Source organism: Petaurus breviceps, unplaced genomic scaffold, assembly GCF_028583685.1.
Source record: "Petaurus breviceps papuanus isolate PSGF00001 unplaced genomic scaffold, PetGlider_PUasm1.0 91041, whole genome shotgun sequence".
NCBI lineage: Eukaryota > Metazoa > Chordata > Mammalia > Diprotodontia > Petauridae > Petaurus > Petaurus breviceps.
This window is the reverse complement of record NW_027187400.1, coordinates 15,112,257-15,133,192: the sequence shown is the minus strand read 5'-3', so window position 1 is coordinate 15,133,192 and position 20,936 is coordinate 15,112,257. Positions and strand designations below refer to the sequence as shown.

The window sequence follows — 20,936 nt, the reverse complement described above, 5'->3', positions numbered from 1 at the left end:
ACGTGTGGCAACCTAGGCAGACCCGGCTGAGGTTAAAGGTGTATCCTTCCCCGGTCCCCCCTCCTTAACTTGTCCTCAATGACCCGGGACTGCACCTCTCCCCCCACCCCACCCCACCGATCGTACACACACCCCACAACGCCCCTTTAATGTCCTTAATTTCTCTAGCTAAATGGGAACCGGCTGCCAGGGGATCAATAGCAGCTTTCGACCTCGGTTCTCCTGAGGGTGGAACTCGGGGGGTATGCCTGTGCTCCTGTGGTTTTTCCGAGGGAGCTGGAGCGGCAACCCCCTGACCTTCCCCTTGCTCCCAGTCCTGGGGCGGGGGGAGGGGGAGTTAGTGTGGAGCTGGACACATGTTAATGATAAAGATCCGAAACCAATTCCAAGAGCGAGGACCGGCCCCGACGCCCCCGGCCCGGGTTAGTCACACCCCGTGTGTGCCCGCAGACCAAGGCACAAAAAATAAAGCCCGGGTAGGAAATAAAATTAGCTCCCCTCCCCCCTTTATTGGAGTGAGAGAAAGAGGAAGAAAGGATCCAGGGAGATCAAAAGGGAAAAGGATGCGGGCTGGGGAGAACGGGGAGCAGGGGAGAAAGGAGCGTTTGTCTGGTTTAGAGAAACCGCCTAGGGAAATGTGGACCCGGGGAGCCCCCTCGCCCCCCTCAACCCTGCCCCGCTGTATTCATCCCATCTCTCGACAGTCTTTCCCACTCCGGGTTTGTCTCCAGGAATAGGAGGGGTCTTTCTACCTAATCCCTTTCAGCTCTAAGTTCCCCCCCACCACCACCACCATTCCTGGGCCTCTGGACTATAGAATACTAGAGCTGGACCGGCCCCTAGAACAGAGAATATCAGGGTTGGGTGGTGCCTTAAAACATAGGGCAACAGGGCTGAGAGAGACCTTAGAATGTTAGATCTGGGAGAAATCATAGAATACCAGAGCCGGAAAGTGGGGGGGTGACTTAGAACCCAGAATGTCGGGTTCTAAGAGTTCTTAGAAAGCTTAATGCAGAGCCCAATGGGATTTTGGAACACAGAAGGTCTGAGCTGGGAACGACCTTAGGACAGGACTCTCAGAACAGGGATCAACCTTGGGACACAGACCTCAGAACTGAGAGTCCTAGTGTTCTAAAGAATGTGGAATGGCAAAGCTGAAAGGTAGCTTAGAATGGGAAGCATCAGAGCTGGGAGGTCCTTTAGAGACTGTTACAATCTGACCCATGCATCTTACAGATGACAAGATTGAGGCTTCCAGAGAAGGCTCTTGCCCAAAGTCACACAATTGCTTAGTGATGGAACTTAACCCTGCCTTCTAGCTTCCACGACAGCACAGTTTCTTTTTTCTTATTAATTTTAAAAAATCGCTATTTATTTTTTGACAGATACTTAACCATCTGAAGTAACTTCCTTAGCACAGCACCTTGTCATGTAGCAAGTGCTTAATTAACATTTTTCACTAATTTGTACAAAGGGGATGGAAGCATACATCTGCATGTCCCTTCCTCTCCTCCAAAACAAAAACAAAAACCTGTTAGTTTGTTGATTGCTAACAGGAGAACAATGTCTTTTTAACAGTGTCAGTTAATACTAACCTTGACCTGAGTTTCTTTGTCTATAAATGTTGAATTTGTTTACATGACTGTAAATGTTATTTCCACTATGCCCTACCACCTCCCCTCCCCTGATTTTCCAGTTTCAGTGGGATCCCCAATCCCTCCAGGTGATCCTTTTTCCCAAATGAACTAAGTGAATCCAAGTCCCACATCCCCTCACACTCCTTCCCAGCCATAAGTTGAAGCAGAGTTCAGTCCCAGAAGAGTGACTCTTGGAGAAAACAATTGAGGCATCTTTTTTTTTTTTCAGAATCCCAAATCCTATAAGATCTCTCTATTATCCCTGATGCAAATTTGGGGGAAGGTTGAGGCAGAAATGCCCCCCTTTAGTCCTTTGCCATCGTTTCCATGCCAATCTTGATAGCAACATCCAATGCAAGCTGGAAATGTATCTTTCAATCTAGAAACTGTTACCTTCTGAATCAGATTCCTCATTTCCCCCCCCCCCAAAGGAAACTGCTTAGGCCAGATATGGTTTTCAAAGGGCTCTCCCAGCTCTGATCTCCTGGGTTCTAAGGGCCCTCCCAGCTCTGACATTCTGGGTTCTAAGGGCCCTCCCAGTTCTGATATTTTGTGTACTAAAGTCTCTTTGTACATATATACTCTTCCATAATTCACACATGTCCATAAACCCTTGCATGTGCTGGGTCCAGATTCTAGCTAAGGTTGCTGCTTCTTTCAATGCTGTCCCATTCTCTACCAAACACATACAGAGATGATCTGTCCATCCATCCATCCATCTATCCCTTCATTCCTCCATCCTCCAGTTCCTAGGGAGTGGGTGGGGGTGGGGGGGTGGAAGAGGGCGGATGCCAGATTAATATAGTCCTGGCAGTTCCCAAAGGCCAGGGCCGAGCTAATGGTGCTGCTGATAGAACGCAGAAGTGTGAAAAGAATTTTAATAGATATGACAAGTCTAATAAGAATTTGTGTCTAGAAGGGAGCTCCTTTGGGGCCGGAGGCTGACGAGGCAGTGACGGCTGAGATTTGTTTACTCACTGGCACCGGCCCTCCGCATCTCCTGCCAACTCCTGATTAATCTAATTTGAGGCGTTTATAGCCAGGGAAAGAGGGAGAGGCAGAGGGAGAGACACACAGAGAGACAACGAGACAGAGAGAAGGTTTGAGTGAGGCCCCTAATGAGGAATGTCACAGTCCTGCCCTTCCTGTCCCCCTTCTGTCGTCCCTGGCAAGGCAGAGACACACCGTGAGTCCAGGATTAGTTGTCCTTCAAGTTGGCCCAAGGTTTGGAAAAGTCCATTGGTTGTCAGGCTCATCCAAGTCACTTGAGCGCCATCGCTGTGAATCCAGCAGCTACTCTGGACCCTTGGCTGGGCCTGGGGGGCGCTGTCTGGGATAGAAGAGAAGGATCAGTCAGGGTCTCTGTTCTCAGGGAGCTCCCATGAAACAAGCAGAGGAGAATATGAAAAGATTCATTCATTCAAAAAATATTTATTATGTGCAACTGTGTGCAGAACATGGTACTCTGTGAATCATGGAGAAGTAGGTTGTAGAGAGGAATGTGGAGAACAGTTAGAGCCAGAGAAAGATCACAGTTGGGGGTGGCTTAGTCTGGAAAAACTTCCTCAAGCAGGAGTCTTGAGTAGGTCTCTAAGCATTGGGTTAGTGGAGAAGACAAGGAAGGGCAGGAGTCATTGTAGTTTCTCCTTTAGTTCTCTCTGCCCCTTACTCCCCATGCCCAGCCTTCATATGATCTTGACCAACTGGTTACTGGAAAGCTCTGGTCCTTGCTCAGAGTCAACACATCTAGAACTGAACTCAGAATCACAATCACAGGACCTCAGAGGTGGAGGTAATCTCAGTGACTAATGCTGACCAAGAATCTCTCTGCAAAAAAATGGACTGCTTGGTCATCTAGCCCCTGCTTGAAGACCCCATTCAGGGACGGGGAAGCCACCACCTCTCAAGGGAGTGCATCCCACTCAGAGATAGCTCAATTGTTAAGGAGAGTTTTCTGACAGCTAGCCTCAGTGTGCCTCTCTGTAGGTTCAACCTGATTCTGCCCTTTGATGAGAAAAACAAGTCAAATCCCCAAATATGACAGTTTTTGAGTTCTTTACCTTACCATGAGCCTTCCCAGTTACTTTGATCAATCCTCCTATGTCAGAGTGGACACTCTCCAGATTTATCAAAGTCCTTCCTAAAATTGTGTTGCCCAGTACTGGCCATAATGGGTCCATGTGTGGTCTGAACAGGGCAAAGCATAGCTGAGACTCCTGGGAGCCATGCCTCTCTCAATCCAGTCCAAGGCCACCTGAGATTTTTTTTAACCAATGGTCATGAGTCATTGACCATTGACTCAATAACCTAGTTGACTCATTTAGTAGACCTTGAAGTCCACTAAAATCCCCAGACCTTTTTCAGACAAATTACTGTCTAGTTGTTTCTCCTCCATCTTGTAATTGTCAAATAAATATCTTGAACCCAGAGCCAGGACTTCCTATTCTGCCTATCCCAATTTTGTCTTGTTCAATTTGACCCAAAATTCTAACCTGTGAAGGACTTTGGGAATTCTGGTTCTCCTATCTGTTGTATTGTTTCTTCTTCCCAGATTTGTTTCAAATGCAGATTTGAGGAGCCTCCCATCTATGCTTTTATTCAAGCCATTGGACACCATAGGGCAAAGCACAGGTCCCTGGGGCACCCCACTGCTGACTTCATGCCTAGTTTCAGCAGAAGTATTAATGAGTATTCTGAACCCAGCCATCGAACCAAGTCCAAATTTAGCTATTGTCATGTAGCCCCCATTAATCCATTTCCCCCTAACAATAAGAACATAATGTTTAATCAAAGGTTTTGCTAAAATATCTACAGCATTCCTCTTACTCACCAGTCACTCTGTCAAAAAGGAAATAAGGTTACTCTGGAATGACCTGCTGTAGATGAAGCCATGCTGGTTCTCTGTGATTATTGCTCCCATTGCTAGATATTCATTAAACATCTTTTCAGAAAGAATTGAATTTTCCCTGGAAGCTCTTTTTTGCCTAGATCCAGTCCTGCATTAACCCACATATTCTCTTTGTTGCTGTTCATTGTTTCAGTAATATCTGACTCTTTGTGGCCCCATTTGGAGTTTTCTTGGCAAAGATACAGGAGTAACAGTTTGCCAATCTCCTTCTCCAGATCATTTTACAAATGGGGAAACCGAGGCAAACAGGGTTAAGTGACTTGCCCAGGGTCACACAGCTAATAAGTGTCTGAGGCTGGATTTGACCTCAGCAGGTGCTCTATCCACTACACAACCTAGGTGCCCCTATTCTCTATCCCTTCTTTAATCCTGCAGTTGTCTCTATATAGGATTTCTCTATATTGTAATTTGTTTGGTATGGAGATCTCTCCGATGAGAAAACTCCCTCTCCCAATGTAAGTCACTGCCTTCCTCCAACTTTTAGTCTCAGAGAGATGCCTGGAGCACTGAGAGAGTCAAGTGACTTGTTGAAGGTTACATAGTCCTTACGTTTCAAAGGTCTTCCTGGCTTGGAGGCTGGTTCTCTATACAGAGCCCTACAGAGCTTTCATAAAACCAGTTTTTGTCATCCTTAACTCTCTTCTCCAACTGAAGCTCATTCTGACCTTTAGCAGTCCTGATACTTTTACAAAAGAGTGCTGTTAATGCTTTTGTTTTCATCAGCTGTTACTTGCCTTTATTTCCATCTGCTGTACATCTATCTCTTTTTAAAATCTAAGGTTGGTTGGTGAGTTCACTGTGCAACCACATTTATCTCTAGATTGTTGCTGGTTTTTTTCTTCCTCATTACAATTATTTCCTTTTTGTGTCTTCAGAATATTAAATGACAATTCCTCTTTTTTCTCATGCCTCCTCAGTTAACCCTATAGAATTTTGGTCCATCTGCTCCTACTATCCTTCTGCTGAACCCTTTGAAATCTTCTCTCCTCAAAAATCTGGGGTGCGTGTCTGACTATGCCTGACTATGACTGATTAAGTGACTTGCCCAAGGTCACATGGCTAGTTTTTGTGTTAATTGTCTTTCTCTCCTCTATCGCAAATTCTATCAGGCAGTGATCACTCCCTTCCAATATTCCTGTCATTTATATCCCAGCAACTAGTTTCTTCATCTTGGTGAGAATCAGGTCAAGAATAGAATTTCTCCTTGTTGGTTCTTTTACATTTGGGAGGATGAAATGATCATTATTAAGACAAGTCAGGAAATTGTTCACTGTTCTGCTTTTGACTGAGAGGGAACTTTAGCATATGTCTGGATCATAGAAGTCCCTTATCCTTATCATTTCATGTCTCTATATCAGGTTTATGATCTGTTTCCCAAGCCTCTAATCCATTTTCTCTTTCTGTCCTATAGTAGATTTCAATGATAAAAATCACTTTTGTTTGTTCCTCCTTTGATCTTTAAACAAATGCTCTCCAATATGCCTCACCACTCCAATTCTTGGATTTCCTCACATAGTATACTTTTTGGATATATAATGCTACCTCATTGCCTCCTCCTTATCCCTTACACCTTTACCTGTCCTCCTCTTACCATTGAGTAAACTATATACTCCCTCAAGAGCCACATTCCAGTCATTGGTCTTATGCCAGCAAACATGTTATAGCTATGAGACTTAGTCTGGGAATTCCTTGAGAGCAGGAACTGTCTTTTGCCTGTCTTTGTACTAAGATGGTGCTTAGCATATAGTAGGCATTTAATAAATTCTAGTCAACTGACTCAGGCCAAATTTGTCTCCTTGCATCAGGACCCATAGTTAGTATTGTTGATTCTCTATGGTTGTGTGTAGACATTCAAGATCTTGGGGTTTAATGGCTCCTTTTTTGGATTTCCATCTCTTATGAATATCTGGGTATTTTAAAAGATGAAAAGCAGCTTGGTACAATGCAAAGAACATTGGTCAGAGGACCTGGGTTCAAGTGCTGACTTCTGCCACCTATGTGATCTTGATGAAATCCCTTAACCTCTTTTGACCTCAGGTTCTCATCTGTAAATTGTGAGGATTGAACATGGCTCTGAATCACCAATACCATGCTTTTCCCTTTCTCTAGACTTTTACTCACATAGTATACTGTATCTGGAGTGCCTGCCATCCTCCCCTAAAGCTATCCAAGTCCCACCCATCCTTCAAAGTCCTTCTGAGATGAGTTCTCTCCACCAGTGGGCTCAGGAGCACCCCAGACACAAAGATCTCTCCTTCTTATGCATTTCTACATCTCCTAATTGCCTCTTTGTATAGGCCGCCTTAAGAGTTCATTGTATCCTTATTTAATTTTCTATCTGAGTGTATCTTGTTTACTGAATTAAACTGCAAAGTTCTTTTTTTTGCTTTTTTTTGGAGGGGGGAAGGTAGGGCAATTGGGATTAAGTGACTTGCCCAAGGTCACATGGCTAGTTTTTGCGTTAAGTGTCTAAGACCATATTTGAACTCAGGTCCTCCTGACTCCAGGACTGGTGCTCTATTCACTGCACCACCTAACTGCCCCAAATTGCAAAGTTCTTGAGGGCAGGGACCTTATCATGGTTTGGGTTTTGGGGGGGGGTTGTTTGTTTTCCCCTTCATACTTAGCACAATGCTAAGCATGGATGATGGTTTCAATAAGTTTTTGCTGGATAGATGAGTGTATGGGTGGATGGATGGATGGATGGATGGATGGATGGATGGATGGATGGATGGATGGATGGATGGATGGATGGAGAGATGGCTGGATAAACAGATGGACAGATAGATGAATTGAATGATAGATGGATGGACAGTTGGATGGTCAGATGGGTGGGTGGTTGGATGGATGGCTGGTTAGCTAGAGTGCAGAATCATACAGAATCTCCTCTATGCCACACTCAACAATTAGTTACTCAACCTTGACTTTGAGGCCTCTAATGAAAAGGAACCCACTTCCTCCTGAAATAGCCTACTCCTCTTGTAGACAGCTTCCATTATTAGGACATTTTCTCTGACATCAAGCCTTAATCTATCTCTCTTTAAATTCTACCCATTGTTCCTGGTTCTGCCTTCAGAGGCCAAGCAAAACAAGTCTAATGCCTTATCCATGTTTTAGTCTTTCAAATATTTTATAACATCTATTATATGCTATAGGTAGACTGGTAGGATGGATATATTCAAAATATGAATGTATCATCAAATATGTAATGAAATAATAGATCCATTGGATGGATGGAGAAATGAGTGGAGAGAGGGATGAATGAATACAGAAATGGATGGATAGATGAAGATGTGGGAGAAGAGATGAATGGTTGGAAAGACTAGAAAATGGGAGACTAGGCAAATAGAAGGATAGAGATTAGAATATCAATTCCTAAATATGTCTCTCTCCATTTTTTTTTCCTTAGCTGCTGTCGATTATCTGGCAAAGAATGTGAGCTTGTCCACACAGCGTCGGATGAAATTGGGAGAGCACTCAGCTGTACTAGGGCTCCTGCCTGTGGAAACGGGTCAAGCATACTAAAGCCCTAGGGCCCCCTATCCCAGACCCTTGACTCCTGTATCCCCGCTATCCCTGCCAGCCTATCCTACACTCATCCCTGTGCCTCTCTGACCCCAAGTCCCAGACCGTCCCCCTACACCCACTGATGCATCCTCTGAGGAAGTGGGCCCAATAAGACCTGTCTCTTCCCATGCCACCACCCTCTGGCAAAAATCTGTGACCATAGATTATGAGGGACACAATTGCAGTCCCTCTGCCAGCATCCCCTTCTGCCTCCTGATCCCAATCCTGATCCCAGCTGGATTACTGGACTGATTTAAACCCCTGCCCCCACCCTCAACCTTGCTTTAAGCAATGGGTAAAACCCAAGCTGAATTATGACTTCTACAAGATTTCTCTCTCCCTCAAGGCCCTTCCCTTCCTTCAACGTATAGACTTTATAACTGCTTCCTACCCCAGAGGATGCAGCAGGCAAGACAGTTCCAAAGGAATAGGATCCTGGAGCTCTTGGTGTGGTGGGAAAAGCACTAACTTTGTAGTCAGAGTCCCTGGGTTCAAATCCTGACACTTCTACTTATAATCTATGTGACTTTGGTCACTTTATTTCTACTCTCTGGGTCTCAGTTTCATCATCTGGAAAGTGAAGAACCAAGACCGGATGGCTTCTAAGATTCCCTTCTAGTTCCAAATGCCATGAATCTTTGGACCCCACATGAGAGTGAGGGGGTAGCAAGTTAACTGTCCCCAAGGTGGCACCCTGCCATATAGCTCATGCTGTTTGACCAGGAAGGCCTTGGGAGTGAAGGGAGAGGGCACCTAGACCCCAAATGGACATGCTGCTCTCTCTTTCTCAAGCTGATGACCTGGACAAACATGACCAAAACCCCAATCTTTTAACCCTTCCAACAACAGGACCTTGGCAGAGAGGCTAGGATGGGCTGAGGAAATGGAGCTGCCCAGTTCAGGAAGGAGATCTGGGCTGGTTATGGCTAATATGGGATGTTGGGGCATGCCCCATGCAGGGGCAGGGGATAGGGAAGCCAATGAGAGACTTTGAGTCTAAAGGCAATGCCTTTTGGAAACATCAGTGGGCTTGCACTGGAGCACTCACAGTCCAATGGGGGCAGATGAGGCAAGTTCTGACCCACCACAGAGGGAACCATTCATAAAGTGAAAGGCACTTAGGAGAGCAAGACCTTACTCATATCACTGGTATTTGAGACATTGCACCCAGAAGCTATAAGTGAGAAGTTAAGGGCTCTGGATTGAAACTCTGAGCTCCTGGTTCTGTCCTTTCCCAAAACTGGTTTGCTCATTTCTACGGGACATCATCAGGAACAAAGACCATTTCAACACCTCCAGCAAAGGGGGGACCCTGCTTTCTTCAGGCCAGGCTGGACCTGATCATGCAATGGGAACTGACCACCTGGGCAGGTGTACAAAATACAGGAGACCAAGAAGGGAACTCTTGGTTTTAGACTTATCTTCCTGCTTCGGAGGGGGGGGGCAGGGAATGGGAGGCAGGGGAGAGAAGTTGGCATATGAGAAAATCCTAAGATCTTTGTTACTATTGAATCTGCCTCATAAGTCCAGTGGGCTCACCTGAGGTCACCCCTGTAGCTGAAATCCCAATCCTCAGCAGACTTCACCAACCTCATTTTGGCAGGAGCCCCCATCTTTTCCCATAAAGATCCCTCCTTCCTTTACTCTTGATTCCTAGGTCCCACTCAAGAGTTGCCTTGCCTGTGGGGTATACCCAGCTTAACAGGCATGAATGGGAGTTCTGACATGATTAAAAATCCCTATGAAAGGGATGTTAAAAACTAACCCCTCAGCAGCTATGCTAAGCCCTTTCTTTTCCTGTGCTTTTTTGCAATGAATGGTGGTCACCAGCTCCCTGAGGAAGCTTGGTCCCTGGTTTCTCTCAGCACTTCAATGGGAAGGGGATGGGGGTCCCTACCCAATCCTGAAACAGCTTCCAGAATGAAGAAGATGGGGAGCCTAAAGGTCCACCATTCAAACATAGGGGCATCTCTTCCCAGTGCAACCCTTGGGTACATTCCTCAGGTCAACATAGCCAGAGTTGTAGTTTGAGACCATTGAAGCTAGACTGAAGCAAGGCTAGCATCAGTGATGTGGGATTCTCCTAGCTTCCAAGAATGAGGGAGAAGTTGTCCTTCTCCTGACTTCTAAGTTCTTCTAAAGATTCTCCCCACACCCTGTTCCTTTGAAAGCTGTAACCTTTGGGGAGAAAGTTTCAGGTTCCTGGCTTTCATTGGATCTTTCTGGCACCATCACCAGCTGCATTACCATTATTAACTCTCATCTTTTCCACCCTCCATTTTCTACTATCATAATCTTCACTATGGTGTAGCAAACTTGGACTTAGAAATCTGATCTCCAGCTCTTCCCTCCTGTATTACCTAGGATGTTGACTTACCCTCTCTGAGACTGAGTCTCAGGGTCACTGAACTACTCAGTTTTTTTATCTGTAGAAGAGGGTTGGAATAAATGACCCCTAAGGTCCCTTCCAGCTCTCCATCAGATCCTACAATCTCCATCTCTAAAATGGGAATAATAACATTTGTTCTACCTACCTCACAGGGATGTTGTGAGGAAAGCACTTTGCAAACCTTAAAGCACCGTAGACATGGAAATTATTTCGTCTTCATTTAATCATCACGCCATCTTTATTATCAAGTTGCCTGGAGGTCCCATTACAGTATCCAGAAGGATTGGGCCCAAGTTTTCTTGTCTCAGTTTGGGTGAACATCAGGATGATGAGAAGCTTCCCTTCCCTAGAATCCTTTCTCTTCCTCCTTGTTAAGTGAGAAGTTCCCAGAGAAAAAGGCCAGAAGACCAAGAGATCCTGCTTAAACACAAGCCTCAGGCCAATCCTGCGAAGTTGGAGGAAAGACAGGAAGAGCTCTTCTGTGGGTGATTCTACCATGATGAACAGGAACTGGCTTCCTAACTTCAGCCTTGGAGCTTGACCTAGGGGTACCATCAGGATGGCTGGTCAGATAGATCACTCCATTGAGGGTCAGATATCACAGTGAGACTCTGGGCCTGGAAGACCTCCAGTTCTTGACATCCCCGGTGATGTCTTTTTCTTTCAAGCCCAGGGGAAGAAGAAGATGCCACATCTTTCCTTGGCAACCCACTCCAGGATTTAATCATTGTTGCAACCAGAAGGTCCTTCCTTTGGCCTAACTTTGGTCTTCAGAGACATTTCCTGAACAAGCATTCCTTCTGCTGGAGGTTGTATTCTGCTGATGCCTTGGTTATGTTTACAGAGACCACTTCTGACCTGTCCTTTTGTGTGTTTTCTCAGAAATGTGGTCACCTGAAGCTTCCCCGGCTCCAGCCTTTAAGAGGTAACATTCCATGAAGACCAAGACCAATTTGCTTCCCCACAAAACCTCTTCCCCAAACCTTAAAACAGAATACTCAATACCAAAAGCATCTCCAGATCCCAGATAAGCCATTTCTCAGAGAACTCAATGCCCCCAGAGCTCCTCAAATCTACTCTTATGGGGACAAAAGACATATCCCCATATGGCCTTTCCTTTTGACTTCCTTCTGGTTTTTTCACCACGCCCTGCATAGGTGTGTATGTTTGGAAGGGGGGAGGAAGAACTGGGGATCCCTTCTATGTAAAGCAGCCCTTCATATTAGCGGGCAGCCTTCTCACCAGAGAAGATAAGAGGTAAGAGGCCTCGAAAGGTCAAAGGCAGTTGTCAAGCAGGTTCATTGAAGTCTTATTATGAAGGCATGCATTCCAGGTGGTTTGGAAAACCCCAAAGGCCACCCTCTCCAACTATCACTGTAAATAGAGTCCTTAGAGAAGTAAGAAAATACCCCTGTCTGTTCAAAACTAGCTATTTACCCTTCCTCTGAGGTCAACCCTCAGAGGCTCATTGTACATTAGCTCGAAACTTGGTGACGTGCTGTTCGTTTATAGGAAGTTTTTGTTGTTTTGTTTCTGTTTTGTTTTTGATACTGAAAAGACAACTGTCCCCCTCCCCACCTCATCCCACAGTGAGTGACGTGCTAGTACCACAGGGCCACCTGTAGAGATTGTGTGTTTGGAAAGATACATTCCAGGATCCGTTGGGATTATATTGTCTTCATCCTGTTCCCTTCCTCTGATTTTCCTTCCTTGCTACAAAAAAAAGAAAGAAAGAAAAAGAGACATTTATGTGTGAAAAACTGAGAACCAGGCATTGTTTGCTTGCTTTAAAAAAAAAAAAAAGCCCTTTTGCTATTCCCCTGTTCTCCTCTTCCCTCACCAAAGGAACATAGTGGGGCTGCAGGAAACAGAGAGACAGAGGTGGGGGCAGAGAGGAGGGAACGAGAGAGAGAGAGAGAGAGAGATGTGGAGAGATTTGCCCAGAAGAAGAAATGAGAAGGTCAGTTTGGGGCTGAATGGTGAGGTCTAGGATTGGACTAGATCTGGACAGCAGACACCCAGTCTGACTTCAGCAGCAGCAGCCAATTTCATTGAGGACCAAATGGGCCACTTGTTCTAACCCTTGAAAGCCTCTTGTGCCCCTGAGAATCTCAAGCATCACGTTTTTACAGTTCAAGGAGGACACTCTCTGGGCCTTCTCTCTCTGGACGATACTCTCTCTACCCCTACATTTGGACATTCCAGGGAGCAGATAAATCTTCTCTCTGCCCACCTTTAGGGGTGCCAAACCAAGACCAAATTGAGGGGGAGGGGGACTCTAGCCACCTCCTTTAAACAGTGGCACCTCGCTGCTCAGAGACTTTTGTGTATTTAATGCTTCTAACACAGCCACCTCCCCTACCTGGGACATGTCTGCTAGTGATATATAGAACATTCCTTCTTGCTAGTATCTGCCAATTCATTTGCTTCTGTGTTTGAGACATAACCATTTCCCTCCATGTGAGAGCGAGTACGTGTGTGCACGTGTGCGCAGCAGGCGTACAGAAAGTGTGTCCAGGAGAGCGTGTGTTTAAATATAATCGCACCATAATTTATTCAGCTATATGGAGTAGTAGACTAGTAAGAGAAGCTGCCGGTTGCTTTCCTACCTGCTGCCTGTAGGTGTTTCCCTGTAACTCAGGCATAACTGTTATACATTAAAAAAAAATAAATTAAAAGCCACTTTGAAGGCTCGGTGTATTTAATGCGGTCCCTGCAATATGGCTGCAAAAAAAAACAAATAAATAGCGGCCTGTCATACTGACCTAATTAAAAGGACCCTGCCACAGAGAGGGAGAGATCATGGGCATGGTATTAGCATCAGAAAAGGGGTGGCAACCTCCTACCTGTCTATCCAAAACTGACTTTGCTGTTCCTAAAAATCAGCTGCTCTGTTTCCCCTCACACTACCCAAGAGAGAATAGACTGAGTTTGTTTAAATTCATTAGTTTATTATTATCATTAGCCAATCCACTATGTGTCAGCCCCCAGGCTGGGTGCTAGTCAACAGGCATTTATTAAAACACTGACTGTGCACAGCACTGTGCGGAGCTCTGGAAATACAAATAGAAAAAAAAAGTCCCTGCCCTCAAGGAGCTTACGTTCTACTGGGGGAAGTCAACACATAAAAAGGAACTAAAAAAAAAGATTCTAAGGATAACAACTCCCTCCCCCATCAAAAAGAAAAAAGACAATCCCTGCCCTCAAGGAGGTTTCGTTCCAAAGGAGAGAAGGTGGTTTACACCGGGTACACAAAGAAGTAATTACAAAGTATAAACAAAATGAACACAAAGTTATTTTCAGAGGGAGAGAGTGTTAATAATTGGAGAAACTGGGAAGGGCTTTGTGGAGAAAGTGGTACCTGAGTTTGCTTTCGAGGAAGCTAGAGATTCTGCAAAGAGTAGAGGAGGAGAGAAATTCCTTAACACCTCACTCTTACCGCCAATAGTATAAGCAGGGTCACGTTTCTCCAGAACACAGACCCAAACCAGGAGAGGAGGCAGGAGGGGAGAGGGAGAGGGGAGACCACATTCTCCTTACTCAAACAAAGTCAGGCTCTTAGATGATCACTCTAACTTAACACGTAACAACAAATTTCGTTATCCAGGGTCCCAATATGCCAAAGCAGGAGGGTGGAGAGGCTTTTAGGGGCCAAGAAAAATCATCGAGAAGTGACAGTTGACACCCTGGAAGGGGAAGTGGAAACAGACATACTCAAAAACAGACACAGAATTGTGTGGTGCCTTGGTGCATATAATAATAGTAGATTTTTTTATAAGGATGACCTTGAATCTTACAGCAAAGGTTACCGTATTGACCTGTTCAATAGTTTTTGTTTGAGAAGGCAGGGGAAGTATAAGATATAAATAGATAGATAGAAGATAGATAGATAGATAGATAGATAGATAGATAGATAGATAGATAGATAGATAGATAGAGATTTTTTAAATGTCTTCCATCAAACCTGTTATAAAGGAAAGTGTTGTCTCTTACATGGGTTAAGCTTCAGCTCTTTCAGAGATTCACTTATGTGGGTCATGACATTCAGCCTCTATTGATATCAGATACATGAAGCATCACTGTACAGATGTGGGGAAAGGATACAAGGGAAGCTAAAACACCTTCTCTTATTAGGAGGGAGGACTGTGAGTGAATGGCACCAGGAATGGGAAAAAGGCATTCATTGAACCTGGACTGGTCCCCAGCAAAGGCCAAAGAGGTCATCATCTTCACAGGCCTGCTGGAACATCACTGGAAAATGCTCTCAGCCAGCAAAGATCTCCCCCACTCAGGGCCAGGGTGTGCCAGGTCCTGCCATTCTAGTCTGGTTTCTTTGGGTTCCTCTCTAGGTAAACATTGTTATTACATTAAGTTTACTCACACTAAGAAATTAATGACCCATCCAATACCAGGAAGGGGAGAGCCCCGGGTGATTGAGAGGTATAAGTATAGGAAAGATAGAACTGGTAAAAGGGAAAGTAATAGTCCTGCTAGATAAATTCAGCCTGCTGACATTCTCTTTTCCAAGGTCCTCCCAGCTCTGTGTTCTAAGGCCCCTCCCAGCTCTGACTTTCTGAGTTCTAAGGCCCCTCCAAGCTCCAACATCCTGTGTTCTAAGTATTCTTCCATCTCTGACATACTGTGTTCTAAGGCTTCTATCAACTCTGACATTCTCTGTTCTAAGGGCCCTCTCAGTTCTGACATTCTATGTCCTAAAAGTCCTCCCATCTTAGACATTTTGTGTTCTAAACCTCCTCCCAACTCTGACATTTTATTCTGTAAGACCCCCTCCTCGCTCTGATATTTTATGCTCCAAGCTCTCTTAGAAAACTAACATTCTATGTTCTTGGGCATATCACAGCTGTGGCATTTCATCTATTTTCTGAGTTCCCTTCCTATTTTTACATTTTCTATTCCATGACTGTTGCACAAAATTCGGGACAATCTCAGCAGGTTCTGGAAAATACTGTGAGTTTTTGCCCCTGTCCTTAAGGCACTCATATCCAGAACAGCTGCCTGAAAATGAAGGAGGTGATCCCATCTCCCCTCCAGTCAACCAGAGCAAAGAAGTAGCAGATTGCAAGCTGGAAAAGAGCCCAGGGGGTGAGCACATTCCTCTCCCCCAGTGGAATTTCTGGAGGGCTGTTGAAAACATCCATCAGGCTCTGGGTTTTGGGAACCACACAGAAATGCACCTTCTGACAGCTGCTGCTGAGAAAGGTGCCAGTCCCTGGAGCTTAGAGGGGAGGTTTGGGGGGGGGGGTGATGCAGAGATGAGAGCCTTGCATCTGGGGGCTGCTAGAATTGCTACTCCAACTTGTTTAGCCTGGCAGGAAATCCAGATGGGGCCCTTTCCATGGCCAGGAGCAAAGAGGGATGCAATGCTCATGAACTCTGAGCCCTTCATGGGGATTAAAAGTTTGGTTTCAATCATCTTCATGGGTAAAAGAGGGGTTAGGGCAAGGGTTGGGATTAGGGTTAGGCTCTGGGACAGAGGTAGGCTAAAGTTACAACAAAGGTGAGAATTAAGGTAACAGGGTCTGGGTAATTAATGTTGGGAGAAAATTTAGGACTGAGGAGAGAGTGAGGATTAGATGTTGGGCTAGTGATGGAGTTAGAGGTACTTTTAGGATTAGCAGAAAGGATAGGATTGGATTTCAGATTGTGTAAAAGGTTGGGATTTAGGATTCAGAGATTACAAGGTAGCTAGTCTAAGGAATTCATTGTGCTCCAAGCCAGAAGACTTGTCTGTGTCCCAACTCTGTGAATTCTCAGCTATGTGACCTTAGGCATCCCCATCACCTCTCTGCGACTCAGTTTTCTCCTGTGTAAAATGACAGGGTTCAATCAGATGTCCTCTCAGGTTCCTTTCCATTGTCCTTGATTTAGTACTGGAAAGTTACCATTTTACAGATGAGGTAAATGAGATTCAGAAAGGCAGAATTTCTTGCCTGAGGTAATACAGCTTGTCAACAGCTGAGCTGAACTGGAAGTACCCATACTGCCAAGGACAGTGCCAGCATTAGACTCAGGAGATTGAAGTTTCATTTCTTCCTCTAGAATTTCTTTTTTTGCTTTTTGGAGGGCAACTGGGGTAAGTGACTTGCCCAAAGTCACAGGCTAGTTTTGTGTTAAATGTCTGAGGCCAGATTTGAACTCAGGTCCTCCTGACTCTAGGACCGGTGCTCTATTCACTGCACAACCTAGCCACCCCCACTTCCTCTAGAATTTAGAAGTTGTTTCCCTTCAGACAATTGACTTCATCTTTTCCCCATATGATTTAACGCTGGGAGAACTTTAGAACAAGCCTTTCATTCTAGAGATGAGAAAACTAAAGGCCAGAAAAGGAAGATCACAACAGCCACAAGCCAATAAGTAGGAGATGCAGAAATTGAATCCAAATCTTCTGATGCTTTGTCCTAGCCCATGCTACCTGGTAATCTGTCAAATGGGGGTTAAGATATTTTTTTGTACTACGTTATTCAGACCAAAAACTATTGGGGTTTTTTTGGGGGGGAGGGAAATCATATTTCATTGACTGAGGGAGCCCTACATCAACACAGATTAGTGACTGATTTGCAATTTCTAGTCTTAGAAAACTTCTTGGGCACATCACAGCTGTGACATTTCATGTTCCTTCCTATTTTTACATTTTTTATTCCATGGCCGTTGTACAAAATTCAGGACAATCTGAGCAGGTTATGTAAAACACTATGAATTTTTGCACCAAGGTATTAAGTGACTTGCCCAGGGTCACACAACAAGTATATATGTGGAAATGGGTCTCAAACTTTCTGACCATGAGGCCAACTCTCCACTCATGATAACAGCTGTTTCTTGAGTTAATTTTAGGATCAGTCTTAGGGTAAAGATTAAAATTGGGTCTAGATTAAAGTTAAATGGCACATTGGTTACATTGCCAGGCCTGAGTTCAGGAAGACTCATCTTCATGAGTTCAAATCTGGCCTCAGACACTTACCAGCTGTGTGACCCTGAGCAAGTCACTTGACCCTGGTTCCCTCAATTTCCCCCTCTGTAAAATGAGCAGAGAAGGAAATGGCAAACCACTCCAGTATGTTTGCCAAGAAAAACTCAAATGGGGTCACAAAGAGTCAGATACAACTCAATAACAACAACAACAAAGATTAGAATTAGAGTTCTAACTAGGGTTAGACCCATTTTACAAATTTGAAAAATGAATTATCAAGGATCCTTTGAGCTGTGGGCATCTGAGCAAAATAATCCAACAGTGATTTTTCAAACAATCTCCTGATCAACTGTCTGAATTGTTTGCTGCATCAAGTGTCAGGGAAATATGGATAAAGAATCAAGGAGGGGGGCAGCTAGGTGGCACAGTGAATAGAGCACCAGCCCTGGAGTCAGGAGGACCTGAGTTCAAATCCAGTCTCAGACACTTAACACACACACACACACACACACACACACACACAAAACTAGCCATGTGACCTTGGGCAAGTCACTTAACCCCAATTGCTCTCCAAAAAAAAAAAAGAATCAAGGAGGCCTGGGTTCAAGTCCTACCTATCACACTCACTGGTTGTGTGACCCTGGGCAAGTCACTTATATTGTCAATACTTCAGGCAGCACACTCAGACTATAAATTGAAAACAAAATATCAGCCTACTTGTGTAGAGAGTTTGTTCACTTCCCTATATCGATGAAATCACAAGTGCTTATTTGTGAAGATGAAAAGCATCAGTATTTTATCATATATGATTTTATCACATGCACTTTTCACAAACTGACATAACCAATAAAACACTTCTTGGGCCATCCCCAGAGCTACAAGGAATGAAAAACAAGAGAGAGAAAGGAACCTCAACTTGGTTTAACCAAAAAGAGTAAGGGTATGCATCTAAGGAAGTTCAGACTCAGCCTAGCCTTGTCCAGAAAAAAAAGTAACTTCTCCTAGAAATTATAGGATGTCAAAGATGGGAGGATCCTTAGAACATAGAATGTAAGAGTTGGAATTACCCTTAGAACCTAGAATGGGATGGGGTGGAACCAAGATGACAGAGCAAAGGCAGGGAGTCTCCTGAGCTTTCCCAAACTGCCCTCCAAATGACTTTGAACTAATGCCTCAACATGAATCCTGGAGTGGCAGAACCAACAAGAGGTTGGGTTGAAGAATTTTCCATCCCGAGACAGTAGGGAAGGTGGGCAGGAAAAGTCTGTTTTATTGGAGTGAGAATGGAGTGGAGTACAGAGCAGCACAAGCCACACTCCACAAGCCAGCAGCAGGCCTGGGCAGTGACTGTACCTGCTACAGAGACTTCTGGAACTCTCAGCCCACAGACAATAAGGGGACCAGACAACTGGTCAAAAGGAGATTATAGAGGACTCCTTGCTGGCACTGGGTGCAGGACTCTGTTGCCCATACACAATTTCAGGTCACAGTCCCAGGGAAAGAAGGAGTACTGGCACACTAAAGCAGGTGGCCTCCGGGGAATGAGGACCCTGATCCCAGTTCCAAGGCAGAAAAGAGTGCTTGTGATGACTCACAGACCAGAGCACAGGCCAGGAGAGCAGGGACCACACCTCTCCTGAGATCATACCACCATGGAAGAACCAAAAACTTACAGACCTTCAGGACTAGCTCTGAAAAGGGCAACACAAAAAACCTGAAACCCAACTTTAATATAAAGTTAAAAATCAAGAAATAGACTGGGGAAATGAGCAAACAACAAAAAAAGAACATGACCTTAGAAAGTTACAATGTGACAAACTCCAAAGAAGACAATGAAGTCAAAACAACTACATGCAAAGCCTCAAAGAAAAAATATGAATTGGTCACAGACCAAAAAAAAAGAATTCTTAGAAGAGCTCAAAAAGGATATTAAAAATAAAATAAAAGAAGCAGAGGGAAAATTGGGGAAAAAGTGAGAGTAATACAAGAAAATAATAAAAAAAAATTCAATGGCTTGATAAAGAAAGCACAAAAAATACTGAAGAAAATAGCACTTTGGGGGCGGCCAGGTGGCTCAGCGAGTAAGAGCACTGGCTCCAGTGTCGGGATGACCTGGATCAAATCCGGGCTCAGATACTCAGCAACACACCCAGAAAGAGCTGGCCATGTAACCTTGAGCAAGTTACTTAACCCCGATTGCTTTAAAAAAAAATAGCACTTTAAAAAAAACAAAATTAACCAAATGATAATTTTGGTTACATTAAATTGAAAAGTTTTTGCACAAACAAAGCCAATGCAACCAAGATTAGGAAGGACCAGAAAACTGAGAAAGAATTTTTATAACTAGTGTCTCAGATAAAGGCCTCATTTCTAAAATATATAGAGAACTGAGTTAAATCTACAAGAACACAATTCATGCCCCAATTGATAAATGGTCAAAGGATATGAACAGGAAGTTTTCAGAGGAAGAAATTAAAGCTATCTATAGTCATATACAAAATGCTCTTGGGGAGGCTAGGTGGTGCAATGAATAGAGCACCGAACCTGGAGTCAGGAGGACCTGAATTCAAATCCGGCTTCAGACACTGGACACACTTACTAGCCATGTGACTTTGGACAAGTCACTTAACCCCAATTGCCCTCTAAAAAGAAAAAAAAATGCTCTAAATCACTATTGGTTAGAGAGGTCCAAATCAAAACACCTCTGAGGTACCACATCATACCTATCAGATTGGCTAACATAACAAAACAGGAAAATTATAAATGTTGGAGAGGATGTAGGAAAGTTGGAACCCTGATTGATTGTTGGTAGAATTGTAAGCTGATTCAACCATTCTGGAAAGCAATTTGGAACTATACCCAAAGGACCACAAAAATGTACATGCCCTTTGACCCAGCAATACCGCTTCTGGGGCTATATCCCAAAGATATCATAAGAATGGAAAAAGAACCCACATGCACAAAAATATTTATAGCAGCTCTTTTTGTGGTGGTCAAGAATTGGAAATTGAGGGGATGCCCATCAATTGGTGAATGACTGAAAAAATCGTGGCACATAAATGCAATGGAATACTATTGTGCTATAAGAAATGATGAACAGGCAGACTTCAGAAAATCCTGGAAAGACTTATATGAATTGATGCTGAGGGAAGTGAGCAGAACCAGGAAAACTGTTCACAGAAACAGCCACGTTGTACAATGACTGATTTTGATAGACTTAGCCCTTCTCAGCAATGCAAGGACCTAAAACAACTCCAAAGGACTCATGATGGTAAATGCCATCCACATCCAAAGAACTATGGAGTCAGAATGCAGAGCAAAGAAGACTATTTTCTTTTTTGTTTTTTCTTTTTCATGTTCTCTCCCAGTTTTTGCAATTTTTCTGTGAAACATGACTTTTTTGAAAATGTGTTTAATAGGAATATCTGTGTACAGCCATATCATATTGCATGCTGTCTTGGGGAGGGAGGGGGAGAAAATTTAAAATTACAGAAGTGAATGTTGAAA

The 20,936-nt window shown here is 44.2% G+C and overlaps 1 protein-coding gene across 3 annotated transcripts in view; it reads left to right on the top strand.

Annotated features, from left to right (window-relative positions):
• The window catches only part of PAX7 (paired box 7), a 157,288-nt gene extending 144,106 nt beyond the window's left edge, over positions 1-13,182 (top strand). For all 3 annotated transcript variants that reach the window (XM_069079438.1, XM_069079440.1, XM_069079437.1), the window contains exon 9: positions 7,955-13,182. In XM_069079438.1, coding sequence (XP_068935539.1) covers positions 7,955-8,070 — 116 coding nt within the window. In that variant the 3' untranslated portion in view covers positions 8,071-13,182. The remainder of the gene's footprint in view (positions 1-7,954) is intronic.
• The last annotated feature ends 7,754 nt before the right edge of the window (positions 13,183-20,936 follow it).